The following is a 14,950-nucleotide window of genomic DNA, read 5'->3' on the forward strand; positions in this document are numbered from 1 at the left end:
CACACACACCCACCCACCCCGAGGATAAGACTGGAAGTAAGTAAATGTATACCCCCCATGCCATCTTCGGGGACCGAGGAAAGCCTTCTGTGTAGCAGAACTGATACAGGACGATTCAGAAAACGTAGGTCGTGCTGTAACATTTCCAAGGAAAAAAAAAAAGACTTTCTAGGAAATAATCTTTTGTTAATTTTGGTTTTAATCCATCTCTTTTCCCTGCTCTTCTCAGATGAATGTTTTAAACATCGTGCCAAGAAACATTGACATTTACCAGACTTTAAATAAGCAAATGATTCACTATAGATGTGACATCAACTCTACCTAAAGCTTCCTGTTGCTTCTCCTAGGGCTACGTAACATTGAGTAGAGTGAGCCCAGAGCAAGGCAAAGGGCAAAGAAATGTCAAAAATCCAACTCTCTCTCCAAGCAAGGAGTTGCAAGTTTTATTAACTTGGTTCCATTTATTTTTAAGTCCATTTTTGGAACTATCAAAAGCAATTCATAACACGTCTGTCATTATTTTACATAGGGCAACTCATTATCCTATGAGAAAAATCTTAACAACGCTGCAGTCGTCTGAAGGATGCACTTACTAGTTTCCAGCGCAGTGCTTTTGTATCAGCTGGAGCACAGGTGGTGGAGGAAGGGGGCTCGGGAGAGGCGGTTTTACAGGCTTATCCCTCCCCCCTCTCTTCTTATCTCTCCAATTGAGGAGTTCTCCCACTCTATATAGAGCGGCTGAAAACGCAGAGGGGATTTGGACTGTTCCAGCTGTGAGCTGTGCACGTTCCGAACTCTCCAAGTCACTCTCTGCTTTACTAATTGGATATCTGTAAGTAGTCCCTGCAGAAGTCTAAGGAGAGGGGGGATTCAGAGGGTAGTGGGTGCTGGCTTGATTGCATAACTAAACTGTAAAGTATTGTGGAACATTTGAGAAACAAAGCATTTACTTGAATATTTCTTCAAAGCACAATGTACTTCCAAATTACAACGTGGAGGTTTAGAAATAGATTCACTGATGATCAAGACATGTCAAAAAATGTTGTTTCAAATGGAATGTCTAATAGAGTCGTGTCTATTAATGATATGCATATGAATTACTATATGTGTGTATATATAGTAATGCAGTAGCATTTGTAGTAAAAATGCAAATCATGTATGCATGTTACTATTGTTATCTAGTTGTGTATATATACAGTTGTATCTTTGCAACTAATTTTACATTGATAGTTCCAGATGGGTTATATGTAAATGGTGTTTTTTTGGGTTTTGAATATGTGTACATCCATGAACATTATAACAGAACCTATATTTATGGAAACTAAGATTGGAATCCTGTAAGTATGTAAGCTCAGTGTACTTATAACATTCACAGTAGTCTCTACCATATACTGTCAAATGTTCATTCACAAGCTTCCTGCTTATATTTTTAACTGTAGTGATCCCCATATGTATGTAAATGTGTGTCCTTGTGTATAGAAATAACTATGTTAGTCTCACAGGCTAATTCACCATTACAGATAAATGGAAAACATACAACATTAAAAATGATGAGTTGAAAGAAATATTCTGGTATAAATATTTCATCTCAAGGAAGGTTATCATGTAGCAGTAATGAGACTGTACAAAGTAGCCAGGACATGTACACAAGGGCTGTGGTAGAGAAAATACGCTGTTGGGCAGATGTTTGCATTGGTTGCTGTACAGTCTCGGAGGCTGAAAATATTACTTCTCTGACAGAAGGTTAAGAGGGTAGAGATAACTTCAATCCTCAAAGGTCGCCAGCCAGTAAAAGCCTTTATCTCAGGTCCAAGATGAATATGCATTAAATAAGTGCTGAATCTAATTTGCATAGAGCTCACCTTACCCTCAGTCCTGACCAATGTCCCAGTAGCTGAGAAATGCAGCTTCATAACGGAGTGAAATCCTTCCAGCTGTTCACTAGATTGAAGTGGCAACAACATGTAGTGCACTGTGGAAGGCAGCATCCGCCTGCAAGCTGCACTTCCCTGCCCTTCTGCATTAGTTCGTAGTTATTGCAACAGTACTAAAATAAAATCTCTCTGGCATGGAAAATAGTGCTAAAGATTTACAAGGAGGAACTCGGGCTGCTCTTAAGTCCTAACTAAAGCCAGCTGAGAGAGAGAGAGAGGTGACAATGCAAAGGATCTTGCCCAGTACTTAAAAGCAAGCTGACAGAGCCTCTTCCAATCAAGAGGTTTGCAGGCATTTCAAGATAATTTCAGACTGATCTAAGGAAGATTTATCTTGAAATCGAATTCCCCTGCAAAGGAACTGCGCCTTCCGCTCGTTGCACCGTGCGAGCCCAACGTAAACAGTCGCGTTTTATCATCGCCTCGCTCTTCCCTAAAAGGTAACCGCTTTGGGTTTGTTAGCGCTACATTTGGTGGAAGAGGAGAACATGCCCGTATATGGTAGCGCACTCACTCCCCCATGCATGGAGAGGGGGGAGCGCGGGGCTCTGCAGATTACTTTCAGCTTGGGACCAAGGTTTCCTTGTCAAACTCTCCCAGAGGCTGCTAAAAGGGAGCAGGGCGGCCTCTGCAGGTCCACGTTCAATGGGACTCAGTGGGTTTTGGATTTGGGTTTTGTTTTTTTTTTTGCAGGGAGCCCGGGCTTTTATTTAACCTGACTCACACGGTTTACCGGTTAAACGTGAAAGATCAGGAAGTGGCTGGAAGCAGTTAAAGCTAAGGCATGCACCTGCCTCCTCCTGGTTTTTTTTTAAACTCCAGGCCCTCCATTGGGGGGGACACGTTACCTGAAAGTCAGCAGGTTGCTCTTGTGCCCATCAAGTCACTGCTCATGTAAAGCTTGCAACCTCAGGGGCTTGTATCTTTAAACTGTTCAGCACAATCCAGAACAAGTGGACAGTAAACTGAACTAAGTGCAGCTGTACGTTATATTTTAATTTCATGCTTAACATGACATTTTTAAGAATTTTTAAGAATTTTCAACAATTACCGTCCCATATCAAATCTCCCATTTGTATCTAAGATCATGGAGAAAATTGTAAATAAGCAACTTTCAAATTACCTAGAAGACCACAATATACTTCACACATCACAATATGGTTTCCGAAAAGAACACAATACGGAAACCCTCCTCACCTCCCTTCTGGATCAACTATATATTGGTTTTGATAAAGGACAGTCATTTCTCTTAGCTCTCCTCGACATCTCTGCGGCTTTTGATACGGTAAATCACAACATCCTCCTAAACCGACTCTCAGACATAGGAATTACAGGTTCAGCCCTCAGATGGTTCAAATCTTTCCTCAGTAATAGAGGCTATAAGGTAAAAATTAAAAACATGGAATCACCTCATACTAATGCTCCTTTTGGCGTCCCCCAGGGCTCCTCCCTTTCACCCACCCTGTTTAATATCTACATTCTCCCCCTCTGCCACCTACTTTCAAACCTCAAACTCAAATTTTATATTTACGCAGATGACCTTCAAATTTTAATCCCTATATCCAAATCATTGGACTCAACACTCAGATTATGGAACTCTCATCTACAAACTATAAACCACTACTTATCCAGCCTCAACCTTGTGCTCAACACTTCTAAAACCGAACTCTTGCTAATTACTCCAGAAGGTAGTCCCATACTTCTCCAATCACAAAATATTCCACATATATCACACGCCAGAGATCTTGGAGTATTAATCGACAGTCACCTGAACCTAAAGCATTTTATAAAACACACTACTAAGGAGTGCTTTTACAAGTTACAAGTACTCAAAAAACTCAAACCGCTCCTATTCCACTACGATTTCAGATCCGTCCTCCAAGCCATTCTGTTCTCCAAGATCGACTATTGTAACTCCATTCTGCATGGTCTTCCAGCCTCTACCATTAAACCGCTCCAGCTGCTACAAAATGCAGCAGCAAGGATTTTGACAAATACCAATCGGAGAGAGCATATTTCTCCCATTCTAAAAGATCTCCACTGGCTCCCAGTAAATTTCCGGATCCTCCATAAATCTCTCACAATCATTCATAAAAATGTCCACCATCAAACCCCGCTTGACCTGTCTCATCCTCTCAGACTGCACTCGACAGCCAGGCCTTTAAGGGATGCTTACAAGGGATCCTTACACGTTCCTACAATCAAATTAGTGCACCACGCATACCTCAGAGACCGGTCTTTTTCTACCGCAGGCCCTTCCATGTGGAACGCCATGCCTCCGGACCTCAGACTGGAGACTTGTCTAACAACTTTTAAAAAGAAACTAAAGACATGGCTGTTCAGCAAAGCCTTCCCCACTACAAACTCCATTGCCTGATCTAGAATTGTTCACCACACATCTCTGTAAACAAAACTCTCCAAATTTTTCATGCATAATATCCATTAAAGAGAGGTTGGCCCCTTGCCCCCTCTTCTGTATATAGTATTTATTCTATTTTATTTCATTTTATTTATATATTTATTGCTCCGTTCACCCCTTCTTTATTTTCCTACTCCAAGTTAAGGCTTCCTTGTTATAATGTAACTGTATGCTCCGTATCTCTTGTTGATTGGTTAACTGTATATTCTGCTTAGTTCATTGTAAACCGAATTGATTTGATTTGTATCAAGAAAGTCGGTATATAAAAGCCTTTAATAAATAAATAAATAAATAAGAATAATGTACAGCATATTCGGTAGAGCTGTTACAGAGACAGTATATGCAGTTCAAAGGTGTGCCTGCCAATCATATGTTTGAAATCGATTTGCAGGTTAAAGAATTCATTGTTTCATTGCTATTTCCAAAATTGCTATTTGGACACAATGGACCTCATTCACCAAGGCTTTTTTTCTCTTTTTGTAATAAAAGCTTAATAAATCAGGCCCGATGTGAACGACTGTGCAACAGAGGCACTATTCTACGGCAAGGCAAGCTTCTCCCCTCTGTGGCATTGATTTTACACTGCATCTGATTATCTAAAGGTCCTACAGCATAAATATGGATAGAGGGCAAGGCTTGATGGCTCGGTGGCAGTACTGGGTACTGCCATGTGAAGGCCCTGGATCTGATGCCTTGGTCAGGTCTTCTGCTGCCTGGGCTTCCTGGGGCTGGGGATGCTGTGGGGCTGTTCACAGCCCCTAGGAGGGAGAAAGTCACAGTGGACGGATTTAGGGTCCATGATCGCAGGGTATCAGAATGGGTAGTTGTGAATGAGGGCTTATGGCACTAGATTCCAGTTCTGGTTCTGATTGAGCTGGAAATCCAAAGGAGCAAGAGGAAACTGCCAACCCCCCCCCTTGCACGCCCAGCCTCTCCCATGAAAAAAAAGAAGAGGAAAAAAAGGCTGCACAGCAGTATAAGCCTATTGTCTCTGTGGTGGTGGTTCAAATCCAGTGGACACGGGTTCAAATCAGTTGGGTAGTGACCGAATCATAATCTGAAAGTAATTTAGCCTAGGAGAAATGAATGGTTGGTCCTAGTTAGGCTTCCAGCAGACAAGGCAATTGCATCATTAATAAGCACCATCAAGGTTTGGCCCAAATTGGCACCACAGCTGGCAGTCTCAGCAGAGAGGCCAAATGTTGCCCAGAAATGGGAACTGATCCTTCCGGAGCAAGGTCGAGGCAGATCTGCAGGGTAGGGAAACTCCCAGTACTGTTGCACCTGCTCTGCAGATACATAGAGCAGGTTGATTTCCAGTGTCTCCAATCTGGCAGCTTTCACTAGAATTAAAGTCACTGGGTCTCGTATGCAAGTTTATTTAGTGCATATTCATTGCAGATATCCCGAAAACCTGGGGTCACCAAGTCAGGCTAGAGAAGCCCTATCTATTGGATATTGGAGAGTAATACGTATGCACTTTCATTAATTGTGTGTTATGTTCTATTAAAACTTACTGTATGAACTGAAAGTAGGATATATTGATTTCAAACTATGCGGGTAGTGCAAAATGTTTCTTATTTTGTGCTGGAATGTGCTCTGTTCCTTCCCTTTATATCTCAGACCTTCTTCTGTTCGTGAAAAATATTCAACGGTTTTTCAACAAATAAAAAGTAAAAATAAAATTGCTGTTCATACAGCTATCTGTTTTCAAACAGTACACTGATGCAGGATTAAATGAATGCAGAGTAGTTTTTTTGCAAAGAAGCTGTGCAATTAAACCTACCAGATTACATTATAACCTGGACTCCATTTTCTCACGAGCATTGAATTTCTGCCCTGTTTTTGCTTTTTAAAGTATGGAATTAATATTTCAATCAATCGTAATACCGGAACCTTAAAATTCATTTCTCTGAGCAGCAAGTTTCCTGAAAGTTATTTAAAGTGTTTGATTTAGCAATCAAAACTAATGTGTCGTTTTGCTTCAACAGCTGACTCCTAAGTCAAAATGTCACAAAAACCACTCAGCGATGATGAAAAATTCCTCTTTGTGGACAAAAATTTCACGAACAACCCACTTGCGCAGGCAGACTGGTCAGCTAAAAAACTGGTATGGGTCCCTTCGGAGAAACAGGGATTTGAAGCCGCAAGCATCAAGGAAGAGAAAGGGGATGAGGTTTTGGTGGAACTGGCAGAAAACGGAAAGAAACTTACGTTCAGCAAGGATGACATCCAGAAGATGAACCCACCCAAATTCTCCAAAGTGGAGGACATGGCAGAATTAACGTGCCTTAATGAGGCATCTGTGTTGCACAATCTAAGGGAGAGATACTTCTCAGGACTAATTTATGTAAGTAACGAAGAAATGTCATAAATGATGCCTAAAACCTTGACACAGCAACACAGAGACCTACGAGTCCTCCTCCCCATCTGAGGGGCACCACTCTCATTTTTAACCCGATGCTCACTTCTCCATGTCATTCATCTCTGTAAACATAAATAATGAATGAATTTAGTTCCTTAATACAGAATGGATGAATTTACTGAGTAACACAGTGATGAGGGCAGAAAAGGACCAAATCCAGTCTGCCCAGCAAGCTTCATATGCTGGTATCTGCCGCGCCGTGCAGGTTACCTCCACGTTTCTCTTAAGGGTAGTAAGTGCCGCTCCATGCAGTTATCCCCTAGCCTTAAGGTAATCCATAAAAATTTACTGCTAGCAACATTTTTACTGGGTGATGAGCCTTCTTGAAAATTCAGAAAGTGCTGCTTGACAATCAGTGCTTATAGACGTGGTCTTAGAAGCAGTCATGTGCTTTTCCCCTTGTGTCTGCGTATCAGTACCCCCAAACTATAAAAGTCAGGGTCCGTGTTAATTGTCACCTGAATCCAATTCCTCTTCCCCCCTCCCTCCCATTTCATCAAAAGCATCAAGGCTTATTGGTTAAGGGTAGTAATCCCATACTTTCTATTAAGGGTAGTAATTGCTGCTCTATGCAGGATACCTCCATGCTTATCAGTTCCCCATACTGTAAAAGTCATTGGTTGTTGTCTGAAACAGCTCCCCTTTCCCCCCCTGCTGTTGAAGCGGAGAGTAATGTTGGAGTTTCATCAAAAGCATCAAGGTTTATTGGTTAAGTGTAGTAACCGCCACCCCAGCAAGTTACCCCATGCACCTTTTTCTTCATTCCCATCCTCCAGCCTTTAGGGATCCAGGATGTTTATCCCATGCACCTTTGAATCTTTTGATTGTTTTTGTCTTCACCACCTCTTCCAGAAGGGCATTCCAGGCATCCACCACCCTCTCCATGAAGCAATTTTTCCTGACATTGGTTCTGAGTTGAGCCCCCTGGAGGTTCATTTCATGACCCCTAGTTCTACTGATTTCTTTCCAACGAAAAAGGTTCAAAGTTCGAGCTTCATTAAAACCTTTCGGGTATCTGAAGATCTGTATCATATCTCCCCTGCACATCCTCTCTTCCAGGGTGTACATATTTAGATCATAAGAACATAAGATTTGCCACACTGGGGTCAGACCAAGGGTCCATCAAGCCCAGTATCCTTTGCCCAACAGGATCCTTCAGACTCTCCTCATAAGTCTTCCGATATTGATCCCACACCATTTTGGTCGCACTTCTCTGAACCGTTTCCATCCTGCCTCTATCCTTTATGAGATAGGGGCTCCAAAATTGAACACAGTAGTCCAGGTGAAGTCTCACCAAGGATCTGTACAAGGGGATTATCACCTCCTTTTTCTTACTGGTTATTCCTCTCTCTCTGCAGCCCAGCATTCTCTGGCTTTAGCTATCACCTTGTCACATTGCATCGCCGTCTTCAGATCACCAGACACTAATACTCCAAGATCCTTCTCTTGATTCCTAAAAAAAAAAAAAAAAATCTCCCACAGATGCCCTTATTAGTTATTTATTTATTTGTTTATAACCATTTAATATGCCGCCTTTCCTAAAGGTAGATCCAAGTCAGATTACAGAAAATAAGGCATTGAGTACATAAGTAATGGATACATTCAGTTATATACAGATATATGGCAGATTGCAAGTACTCTCATTAGGGTAGGAATAAGGAAGTGGGTATGAACTGCATATATATATTTATTTATTTAAAAATTCTTCTGAGAAGTAAGTTAAACATCAGTGCTGTGAGAAATATTAAGAACCAATTAGACAGAGGTAACCTCAAAGTGGGCAGTCCTTATGGAAGGTCTGCCAATGTGCTTAGTTTCCTGGACACACAGTATTATATAGAATGACAGTAAATTATCTTTACATTTCTTTTGTCTACTTCTGGCATACATTTTTAACAATCATTAAATACTGTAAATAATCATCATCATATTACCAGCCAATGGCTAAAGAAGTGATAGTGACCAGCTGAAAACTTCAAGCCTTTTTTAAATTCTTTCGCTAGAAGTTCTTTAATCATTGGTCTTATTAGCAGTAGGCCAGCCTTATGATGGTCCTTATTTATAATGACTGCAAGGTCTGTCTAATCTGCTTAGTTTTTTTTCCTATTGCAATACTGCAGACCTATATGATCTGACGTTACCCTCATTTTAAGAACATAAGATGTGCCATGTTGGGTCCGACCAAGGGCCCATCAAGCCCAGCATCCTGTGTCTGAGAGTGGCCAATCTGGAACTCTAGGAAGTACCCATCAAATCCCAGGGAGTAGATCCCTTTCTTGTTGACCCATGCCTAGAAATAAACAATGACTTTCCCAAGGCTACCTGGCTAATAATTGTTTATGGACTTTTCTTCCGGGAGCTTGTTCAAACCTTTTTAAGCTCAGCTATGCTAGATGCCTTGACCCCCACCCTCTGGCAACACATTCCAGAGCTTAATTGTGTGTAGGATGAAAAACTGCTTTTATCGGCTACCTGTTAGTCTCATAGAGTGATCCATAGTTCTTGTGCTATCTGAAAGAGTAAATAACTTTTATCTGTTATCTGTTCCACCTACTCATGATTTTATAAACCTCTGTAATATCGCTGCTCAGTCATCTGTTCTCTAAGCTAATGAGCCCTAACTTGCTTAGTCTTTCTTCATAAGGGAGCCAATGCATCTCATTTATCATTTTTGTGGTCTTTCTCTGTACCTTTTCTAGTTCTTCTCTATCTTTTAAGAGGGGGTGACCTGAACTGAACGCAATACTCAAGGTGCAGTTGCACCATACATCTATACAGAGGTAGTATGATAATCTCAGTCTTATTCTCCATCCCTTTCTGAATAAATCCTAATATTCTATTTGCTTTTTTGACCACTGCTGCACACTGAGCTGAGGATTTCAACATATTGTCCACAATGACACCAAAATCCTTTTCCTGGGTGATAACTCTTAATACAGAACTCGGCATGGTGAACCTATAGTTAGGATTTCTTTACCTACATACATCACTTTGCACTTGACCACATTAAATTGCATTTGTCATTTAGATGCCCAATTCTCAAATCTAGCAAGGTACTTCTACAGTTCCTCACAGTCTGCTTGTGTTTTGCCTACTTTTAATATTTTTCTGTCCTCTACAAATTTGATTACCTCACTCATTGCTCCCCTTTCCAGATCATTAATGAGTAAGCTAAACAACACTGGTCCCTGTACAGATCCCTGGGGCACTCCACTATTTACCGCTTTCCATTAAGAAAACTGACCATTTAATCCTACATTTTATTTCTTGTCTTTTAACCGGTTATCTATCCACAGTAAGGTCTCGCCTCCTATTCCATGACTTATGCCTGTTGCTCCTGCCCCCACTGTTTCCTTTAAAATAAAACTGGCACTGGCCACCCTAAGGATGGTGCTGAAGTGTGGCCATCTCCATTATGCTGTATGGCCAAACAGCATAATGGCGCCAGCCACACCTGAGACAGGTGCTGAAAGGATGTAACTTCAGTACTGTCCTCCAGGTGGCCGGTGCCATTTTTAAAAGGACTTGGTGTGGGCAGGAGCAATGGCCATCACTCCTACTACTTTCTTGGGTATATCCCCCTTGGAAGGGGTAAGTGAGGGGCTGGGGAAGTCCCTGGCCCCAGCAAGCTGGGTGGAGGAGAGTCACAGGAAGGCATTGACTAGGGTGGGCTCAGCTCAGCTGGGGACACCCGAGTCCCAGGGTTGGTTTTGTGGGGCAGATTGGAGGTTGGAGGCACTTAGCCCAAGCCTTGAGGCTTTATTGAGGTACTGGAGGCGGGGTTGAAAGGCCTCTGGGAGGCAATTTTTCAAATGAAAATGAAAATACCCCAAAATTTTCAGGTATTTTCATGAGACTATTTTTGGTTCATTCTATTCAGAACAAATTGAAAATGACATTATTCATTCCATTTAACACATTTGTTTTAAACAAATGCACATCCCTATTGCTAAATCCATTCTGGCTCTTCTCATTAAACCATGTTTATCCATATATTTTGTTTTTAGCAACAGCTTCCACCATTTTACCTGGTATTGATCATCTGGTTCACTGTTTTGTAGATACTTGAGTCATCTCTGGAATCTTTTTTTTAAATTGGCATTTCATTGGCTAATCCATCAGTCTTCAGGTACAAAAGCCAGTTCAGATGATAAATAATAAGTAACCAATAGCAGATCTGCAATTTCATGTTTGAGTTTCTTTAGAACCTTGAGGTGAATGCCATCAGGTTCTGGTGATTTAGTTTGTCCTTTTGATCTAGTATCTCTTCAAGGCTCAGATTTTATTTGTTTCAGTTCCTCTGAATCATCACCTACAAATAATGGTTCTATAGTAGGTATGTCTACAACATTCTTCACAGTAAATACCAAAGCAAAGAATTAATTTGGTTTTTCTACAGTGCCCGTATCCTCCCTCAGTACCCCTTATGTCTCTTGGTCATCTAATGATTCCCTCAGTTTTCTTATTTTTAATGTATTTGAAAAAGCTTTTATAATTAGATTTTGTCTGCATGACAAGTCTCTCCTCAGATTCTTTCTTGGCTTGATTTATTAGTGTTTTACATATAACTTGCTAGTGCTTGTGTACCTTCCTGTTTTCTCATTAGGTCCTGCTTTCCATTTTTGAAAGGATGTTTCTTTGGCTTTAATAGCCTCTTTCACAGCACCATTTAGTCATTATGGGAGATGCTTATTCTTTCAACTATTTACATTTGTAAAATGCATTTTATCTGGGCTTCCAAAATAATACTTTTAAACAGTTCCCATGCCTCAAGCAGACTTGAAACTGTTCCTTTTAATTTCTTTCTAACTAGCAGCTGTGCACTATGATTTGTATGTGGATGTTTATAAAGTCATTGAAAACCTTATTTAAGCAGGCTTTCAAATTAGGCAATTAAGAAATTGAGTTGTGTAAGCAATTGAGCATGGTCCAGACCACTTTAAATGTACCTCTGTCCCCTAGTCAAAATGCTGAAGTCATGTTTAGGAAGGTTAGATGTGTTTAATTGATATCAATTTTGTTGGCTTGACGCATGTTGGTCATGTTAATTTATCATCAGGATACTGGTGATCTGTTTTGGCATGTTACATACCTTGTGATATCTTTTGCTTCTTTATTGTAATGCTCTTTATTTTATGATCATTATTTTGTACCCTGTACTATGAATGAGGGTGGGATATACATTTTTTAAATAGCCTCCTCATTTTATCATAGTCACCCTTTTTAAAGTCATACAATATTGTTGTAGTTTTATTTCTTTTCCCCTCCAGTGATTATCTCAAATTTGAGTGCATCATGGTCACTGTTTCCAAGCTGCTCCACCACCATTATCCTACATACCCTTTTTATCAGGTCTAGGACCAATTCCTCCAGTAAGCAGTCATTTATGGCATCTAGGAACATAACCTTCCTGATAAGACATTTACCCAGCCGATATTGGGGTAATTGAAATCTCCCATTATTGTTTTGTTTCCATGTTTGTTATCTAATCTCTGTTAGCATTTCACAACCTGTTTCAGCTTCCCGATCGGGAGTACAGTAATAAAGCCCAACTGCTATGCTCCTGCTTGTCACACATGGAATTTCTATCCATAGAGATTTGTGGGAGCAATTTGTATCCTGCACAATTTGTATGCTGTTCAGTTCTATAGAATCCTTAACATATAGGGCCAGGCCACCCCTAACTGTTTGTTCTCTGTCATTGCGATATATTTTGTACCCTGGAATCACTGTGCCCTATTAGATATCCTTTTTCCACCACATCTCTGAGATGCCTATTATGTCAGTGTCTTCATCAAGTGCCATACACTTTAACTTGCCCATCTTACTTTTAGACTTCTGAAATTTGTATATATATTATTGTATATATATATTATTTTAATGCTTTAATTTATTTATTTAGCAGTATTTATATGCCATCTTTCTGCAGACAATCAAGGCAGCTTACCGCATTACCCAGTAAACATAAGACAATAGCATATCCCACTTACTATCAGTTGGTTCAGATAATTTGGAATCTGATCTTTCCTACATCCGCACTCTGAATTCCCCTTTCTAATGGCATCCTTTTGTGGATACCCTGCTCTCAACCATGTCCTCCTGAGCAACTGTTGGCTTTTCCCATGATCTAATTTAAAAGTTGCTCAATCTCCTTTTTAACTCTTTGCGCTAGGTTCAAATTTTGTTTAGGTGGAGCCCATCCCGCCAAAATAGGCTTCCCTGTCCCAAAAGGTTTCACAGTTCCTAATGAGTCCGAAGCCCTCCTACGTGCACCCTGCCTCATCCATGCATTGAGACTCCAGAGTGCAGTTTGCCTCTGGGGTCCTGCACGTGGAACTGGGAGAATTTCTAAGAACCTTGGAGGTTCTGGGTTTTAATTTCCTACCCAGCAGCCTAAAGTTAGCTTCCTGCATCTTCCTATGGACATTGGTACCTACATGGACCAGAGCAGCCAGCTCCTCTATAAAATCCTGTCTATATGGTGCATGAGGTGGTCACCCTCCCGGTCACCGGCTGAATCGCCAACAATAACAGCAGTCCTGACTCTTTCCTCCTGGAGACACATGTATTTATTTATTTATTTATTTATTTATGTAAGACCTTTTATTAATCGCCTAAAAAATTGTATCTTCCTAAGCGATTTTCAACAAAAATGTAAACAATCTAAAAATACATTTTCCAAAATAAAAGAAATCAAATTGGTTCAATCAGCCCTGGAGAAAAATTCCTTACATCAACTCTACTGGACAAATTCTTTCATCAAACAAGTTTTTAAAACTTCCCTAAATTTACCAGATCACTTTCTTTTCTCCATACTGGGAGGCAAATGATTCCATAGTTGGGGAATCATACCTGAGAGAGATTTTACCTTTAGGCGAGAATACCGAAACAGTTTAACCTCTTGAACTCTCAAGTAATGACCTTGCAGGGATCTCAAGCTTCTACTAGGCTTATACCAATTGGGACGAGTTTTCAATATCTGTGAACCAACTCCTTTTAGAGTTTTAAAGGCCAGAACCAAATCCTTAAACTTGCATCTGGCACCCTCTGGGAACCAATGAAAATCCAATAATAACGGCCCAGAAGGAGTTCGTGCTGCCGTGTCCTGAATGATCCTCAGTGGCTCACCAGGCATTAACTGGAAAGCAGTTCCTAGCCACAGGATCACTTCCTGACTGATAGGGGATGCTCTCTTTCTTGCTTATCCAAAGCAGCACTAAAGATCTTCTGTGCTTATCCCATGCTTACATGAAATCTGTTACCCTTTTTGCCCCCACCATCTCTACTGAGAGTCTGTTCCATGCATTCACCACTTTTTTTTATTTAACCCAGCAGTTTTTTTTGGCCTCCAGCTCAAATCGGAACCAGTGCTGGGTTCCTGGAGCTATAAGCCTTCATTTGCAACTACCCATGGATTTTTTCTCTATTTTATAATCTCCCCTCAACCTACTAGAATTGCTACTAGAATAACCTAGTCTGGTTATTCTAGCAGCAATCTGGCCGGGAGTTTTGCATCAGGGCTCTCTCTGGAGCTCTACAGTCATGGGCCCTTGATCAAGGGCTTTCATGGCAATGACCAGTGTAATGCAGATTCTTTATTCTTGTGGAATACATATGATGTTTTGTTACCTGTGAGTCTAAATTTAGGTCAAAAGTGGCAGTTCAAAATATTTTTCTTTTGAGTGCATTGCAGGATAGACTTACATTTGTGTCATTTCTTTGTTCTATAATTTTTATTATTGTAATTGTTGTAAGGTGCCTAGAGCAGGGCTGGCCAACTCCAGTCCTCAAAAGCCTCTAACAGGGCCAGGTTTTCAGGATATCCATAATGAATATGCATGAGGCAGATTTGCATACAGTGGAGGCAGTGCATGCAAATCTACCTCATGCATGTTCATTGTGGAAATCCCAAAAACCCTGCCTGTTTGTGACTCTCAAGGACCAGAGTTGGCCACCCCGGCCTACAGCATAGGATAGAACGGCTATAAATGTTTTAATTAAATAAAGTTTTCTTTTTCATTATGGTTCATTTTGCAAATATATGAAAAATTAAATGGTGAAAATGAAAATAGCTCTTTTTTTTCAGAGTGGAACTTGTATTAAGGCCAAAGATCTGGCTGAAAGGCCTAAATGTCTTTTGTCCCTATACAGTATCTTATATTTTGAGAAACT

The 14,950-nt window shown here is 40.6% G+C and overlaps 1 protein-coding gene across 3 annotated transcripts in view; it reads left to right on the forward strand.

Moving 5' to 3' along the window:
* Positions 1-657: 657 nt before the first annotated feature.
* Positions 658-14,950, forward strand: part of MYH11 (myosin heavy chain 11) — a 111,288-nt gene continuing 96,995 nt past the window's right edge. For 2 of the 3 annotated variants that reach the window (XM_029576122.1, XM_029576123.1), the window contains exons 1-2: positions 661-832; positions 6,345-6,703. In XM_029576122.1, coding sequence (XP_029431982.1) covers positions 6,362-6,703 — 342 coding nt within the window. In that variant the 5' untranslated portion in view covers positions 661-832; positions 6,345-6,361. Of the gene's footprint in view, positions 833-6,344; positions 6,704-14,950 lie in introns of all 3 variants that reach the window. The other variant, XM_029576124.1, reaches the window with a different exon arrangement.

Source organism: Rhinatrema bivittatum, chromosome 14, assembly GCF_901001135.1.
Source record: "Rhinatrema bivittatum chromosome 14, aRhiBiv1.1, whole genome shotgun sequence".
NCBI classification, from domain to species: domain Eukaryota; kingdom Metazoa; phylum Chordata; class Amphibia; order Gymnophiona; family Rhinatrematidae; genus Rhinatrema; species Rhinatrema bivittatum.